Source organism: Loa loa (assembly GCF_000183805.2).
Source record: "Loa loa unplaced genomic scaffold supercont3.44, whole genome shotgun sequence".
In the NCBI taxonomy this organism is placed as follows: Eukaryota; Metazoa; Nematoda; class Chromadorea; order Rhabditida; family Onchocercidae; genus Loa; species Loa loa.
This window is the reverse complement of record NW_018108224.1, coordinates 193,729-198,342: the sequence shown is the minus strand read 5'-3', so window position 1 is coordinate 198,342 and position 4,614 is coordinate 193,729. Positions and strand designations below refer to the sequence as shown.

Here is a 4,614-nt window from a genome sequence, read left to right as displayed (position 1 = left end):
AAATATTTTATAAGTAACACTACATAAAATTGGCGTTGAACTTACAGTAATTTCACATTTCTGGCCATTGATTATGTGGATTTTCCCATGTTCCAAACATTTATCTGCGGAAGGTTTGCTTTCGAAAACAACAAAACCAAGTCCTCTAGGATTGCCCAAAATTTCAACTTGCTCAACAGTCCCGAAATTGTCAAAATACTGTCGCAAGTCATCAACAGTGTGCCATGCCCAATGTATTCCTGAAATAAATACCTTCAAAACTGAAGAGGTATAACCATTTGTAACACCAAAGAATATTACATCATTTATCTCTCCAAAGAATTTTACCTGATAAGGATAACTTGCATCCCGGATCAGGCTCAATTTCTAGGAACGATGGAGGATGATTCGGAAGGAGGGGTGACATCTGTTCACGAGGTATAGCCCGCTTTGGATCAACCACCTAAACAAAAAATTTCGTAAACAAACATAAGCATAAAGCTTGACACAATAATATACATACACTGAGAACAATTCCTAAACGTCATCTGACAGCAAATGAATACATACCTTATTGTTTATAGTGTGAGGTCTGTCAGCCATAGCAGCCTCAGCCATTTGTATAGTTGCAAATGTAACAAATCCAAATCCACGTGAATACTTTGTCTGTGGATCCCTGATAACTATACAGTCCACCACAGTACCCCATTGTGAATAATACTGCCGTAGCTTCAAAATACGAACTCTTAGATATATAAGTATAGGACGTCGTTCATCCCTAAATGGGCCGAAAACCCAGCAACCTTCAGAAAAACCTATAGTGGTAGTTACTCGTGATTTTAAATACATTTATATATTCTACAAGGCATATTAGGGATTTCGAAAAACTTTATAACCAGATTTTGATTCATTCGGGAAACATCATCCTTAACGACTTATTAATAACCATAATCAGGTTGCAACTCATCTGCATGTGAATAATACCTGCTCGTCGGTAGTTTCGTGACTCAAACCACCAATAAATAACTTTCGGGGCTGAGGTGGACATTCGCTGTTGTAATGTCCTACCAAAACTCCATTTCGATGTAGTGGTGGGAAAGTATTTGGCGTGAAGGGAGGAAAAGGAAAAGGATGAAGTGCAGGGATGTAAGACATGCGTGGAGCATTAGGAACACTCTGTAGCGACATAAACATCGGATGTGGGACATGCACTCCTCCTGAAATTTATCTGCTGTAATGACATTCAAATTCATGGCAAGTTCTAAATAGAGAATAAGTGATGACATAACTTCAAATAAATAATTCTAAAAACTTTTAACTCCCAAAAACGACATTTAATGGATGAAAGAAAAGGGAGGTTCAACTATTCCACACATATTAAAACCAACCAGAAGAATATACAGGTGAAAACATATTGGATTCCTTTCAATCAGTTGACCAGTAGACACTTTCTGAGACCAGTACTGAAATTACGAATATCTGCACACCCTTGTGAAATTACAATGTCACGTACACGAGCAGCGGTTTGAATTAATCTTAAATTACATTTTATGGGTTTCAGAATTACGAATAGAAGGACCTCGTTTCGTTCCCTTACGAGATCATGACCCTAAGATATGAAGCAGAGAATCCAACTGGACGAAGTCTGATCGGAGTTATGAAATGGAAGAAAGTGAACCTTTAAACATCATAGAATAAAACTGAGGGGGCTCTAAAATCGTTTAAAAATGGAAGCATTTGCGTGGAGTGTGATAAAAAGCGAGTGTCCAATAAAATGCTGCAGTGAACACAAACACTAAAATAACAAGCAATATACAGTGAAAGTTTTGCTTACGAAACTCAGGCTTATACTATAAGCGTGAGTTTTCGCTTTTTTTCTTCGTCAGATGTTATTTCGAATTCAGCACCGAATTCCATGTGGGTTAACAAAATATCTATCGATAAAGTGAAGGCGGGGAAATGAAATCAGTGGAATCCAGTCTCACGTCTTAAGATAAATGGTGTCCCAAAATATGTCGGTTCCTCTAATTCTGAACAACCAAATACAAATTGCACATGAACAGCTGTCCTCATCCGGTTATCCAGCTCGAGATTTACCAACCTGCCACCGTACCCAGTAAAATGCTGCGGGATATTGGACGTATTATTTTGTTGCAGCTCAAAAGCTGAGTCGGGAAGAGAACGGAAGGTTCGGAGGGATTCTTCCTAATTTTCAATAGCAATGAAGTTTTCTTAGGAAGCTCCGTGAGTCACTAATGCCCATACAAAACAGTTCGAAAAAAAGAAAACACATCGCATGGGTATGATAATGGATTTAACAGGAGATACAAGCATGAGACCCGGATGACGATATATTTGAGGTTATTAATTAGCTGCATGAGACTTTCCAGAATCCATCTTCAAGGTGTGTTAGATTTGTATAGAAGTTCTAAAAGTTTGTTTTGTATTTTCCGCTGCAAGTTATGCATTACATGTATCTGTAACTAATCCGAACATTTCCTCACTGAAATATTCCAACCACTCAAAGAACAGAAGTATAATGTTGGTGAAATATCGCCGTCCACTTCCCTTCTCACTAATGTCTCTTTAAAACATGCTGGATTCAGGAGGCGTGAAAAAACTTATGAAAACGACCAGACGCTCCTTATCATAGGTCAAATGGATTTCCAAAAGTACTGCTATTTTCAACAGTTCAAAGAAAAATTCAAGGAAAACCCAAAGGATGGTGAAATGCAACGGCTAACGAGACAGCAAGATTGCCAAATTCAAAAAGCATTTACTACAAGAAACACTCAAGTCAGCAATCCATAATGATTGATATGTTTTCCGGGCCATACATTCCATGAGAAATTCAGCATTAGAGGTTGGCTGGAAATGTTCATTTCTCTGTTTTTGCAACGCAGTGTCATCACGGAGGATATTTTGGGTAAACCAGAAAAACTGCAAATCTTTCTAAAAACCATTCTAAATGCCGCCTGCAATATTCCCCAATTGGAAGAATATAAAAATCTTATAATCCTGCATCAATCTGACGTAGTAACCAAAATCTTAATTCAATATAGAAGTCTAGTGCTGTTAAACAAGTACATCACAACATACATTAAATAACAAGGCAGATGTTTTTGAACTTAGAAGTTGGAATTCACTGAAAACCCGCTTATAATAAATGACCTTAGTTTGCTACACACGAAACGTCCCGGCACTTCCCAGAAATGCATCCACCTTCACCAATTTAAAGACGAAAAACCTGTTTTTTTGCAACTTCGCATACCTGCCTACTACATTACGCGACACCTGCTTTGGTATAGCAGATGTACGAACCACGTCCTCTTAAGTCTCCTACTTCGACTATAAGATTTTCAAAACAGAAAAGAGTTGATTTGGATTTCCTTTCATTGTCACTTTTTTCCCTTCCTGAACCATTCTACTCCAATAAATTTATTTTGGTCCTCGTTGTGTAACACTACCAGAAATTTATTGCATTGTTCCTGTACAAAACTAGAGACGAGGCATGGTCTTTCACGAAACTTTCCAAGTTTTTTGGAACAAAACAAAGTCTGGAAAAGTTGCACTATTACACGTAAACGATTGAAGCAGCTGCACCGTCATCATGATATGTACGTACAAAATGAATTGTTGGTGATGCCGAATACAAAGACGGAACAGTAATGACCTTTCTTCTCCCTTTCTGTGAAAAGCTTGATGGGTAACATGCCAAGCAACCAAGGCGCCAACAAATTTTTTTTTCTATGTGTGTGAGGTCAGTCCAATCCAACGTCTCTCCCAGCCACTTCCATTATCTTCAATGAATAACTAGGCAACTCCGATCTATGGAAATCTTTACCTCATCCTTAATGTTATTTCTCTTTTGCAAATTCTTCCATATACTCTAAGGAAAACTGCCTCTTTCCCTTGCAAAAATGCTTCAAAATTTGTTTTGCTTAAACAACACACAAACTAAGCATTCCGCAGCACAATTTCAAACTGCTTTCATATCGTACATAAGAAATCGAGCTACTTGCGAAGAAAACTCACTTGGACACCCTATTGATTAATGAGATTCAAAGCAAATGAAAGATCAATGATCACTTTACAAATTAACCAACAATTCCCTTTTCTTCATTAAGTCGAATGATTAGAATTAAAAATCGTGCCTGTCGCAGAAAAAAGAAAAAAGCGGGTAATTTATGCCGTCATCCAAAATAGTCAACCATTAACTAAATACCGCAATGGCAATACTATTCCTCCACCTTAACAACATATGGCTTACAAACAAATCAACTGTGTTGTGTAACTACCTAAACTTTCCGGCCACTTGTATCACATAACCCCTAGATAGCAGTACATTTGTAAGTCCGACAGAACTTTCGCAAATCTCCCGATAAAAATTTACAATGCCAGGCGTTAAAATCGCTCTTTTCAATCTACTCATCGGTCAAAAGTTATCAGTGGTTCGGACATACGGTCTTCACCAATCAACACCTGGTACCACATTTCCAGCTTGCTTGGAAGCTTCTGGACTACATAACCCGTCGTGGTTCGAAACTGTCCAACCGTTGCCACTTCCACACCGTGCTGAAATAAGTATCCGGATACGGGTTTCGTGGAAGGCTTTGTGTGATAAAAGGCGAAATA

General features: G+C 38.2%; 3 protein-coding genes across 3 annotated transcripts in view; 1 reads left to right on the top strand and 2 right to left on the bottom strand.

Annotated features, from left to right (window-relative positions):
* LOAG_17145 (hypothetical protein) overlaps nucleotides 1-1,183 on the bottom strand; it is a 2,266-nt gene extending 1,083 nt beyond the window's left edge. The window contains exons 1-4 of the mRNA XM_020449804.1: nucleotides 964-1,183; nucleotides 550-708; nucleotides 328-442; nucleotides 46-239 (exon numbers count right to left, since the gene is read on the bottom strand). Of these exons, the coding sequence (XP_020306622.1) occupies nucleotides 46-239; nucleotides 328-442; nucleotides 550-708; nucleotides 964-1,173 (678 nt within the window). The 5' untranslated portion in view covers nucleotides 1,174-1,183. The remainder of the gene's footprint in view (nucleotides 1-45; nucleotides 240-327; nucleotides 443-549; nucleotides 709-963) is intronic.
* An 808-nt stretch (nucleotides 1,184-1,991) lies between these two features.
* Nucleotides 1,992-2,790, top strand: LOAG_12850 (hypothetical protein; the record flags this gene model as incomplete). The annotated part of the gene is made up of 2 exons (XM_003148361.1): nucleotides 1,992-2,095; nucleotides 2,586-2,790. The coding sequence occupies 2 exons, from the start codon at nucleotides 1,992-1,994 to the stop codon at nucleotides 2,788-2,790; spliced, it is 309 nt and encodes a 102-aa protein (XP_003148409.1).
* A 1,741-nt stretch (nucleotides 2,791-4,531) lies between these two features.
* LOAG_17144 (hypothetical protein) overlaps nucleotides 4,532-4,614 on the bottom strand; it is a gene marked incomplete at its 5' end in the record, with an annotated part of 8,122 nt that continues 8,039 nt past the window's right edge. The window contains one exon of the mRNA XM_020449803.1: nucleotides 4,532-4,554. The remainder of the gene's footprint in view (nucleotides 4,555-4,614) is intronic.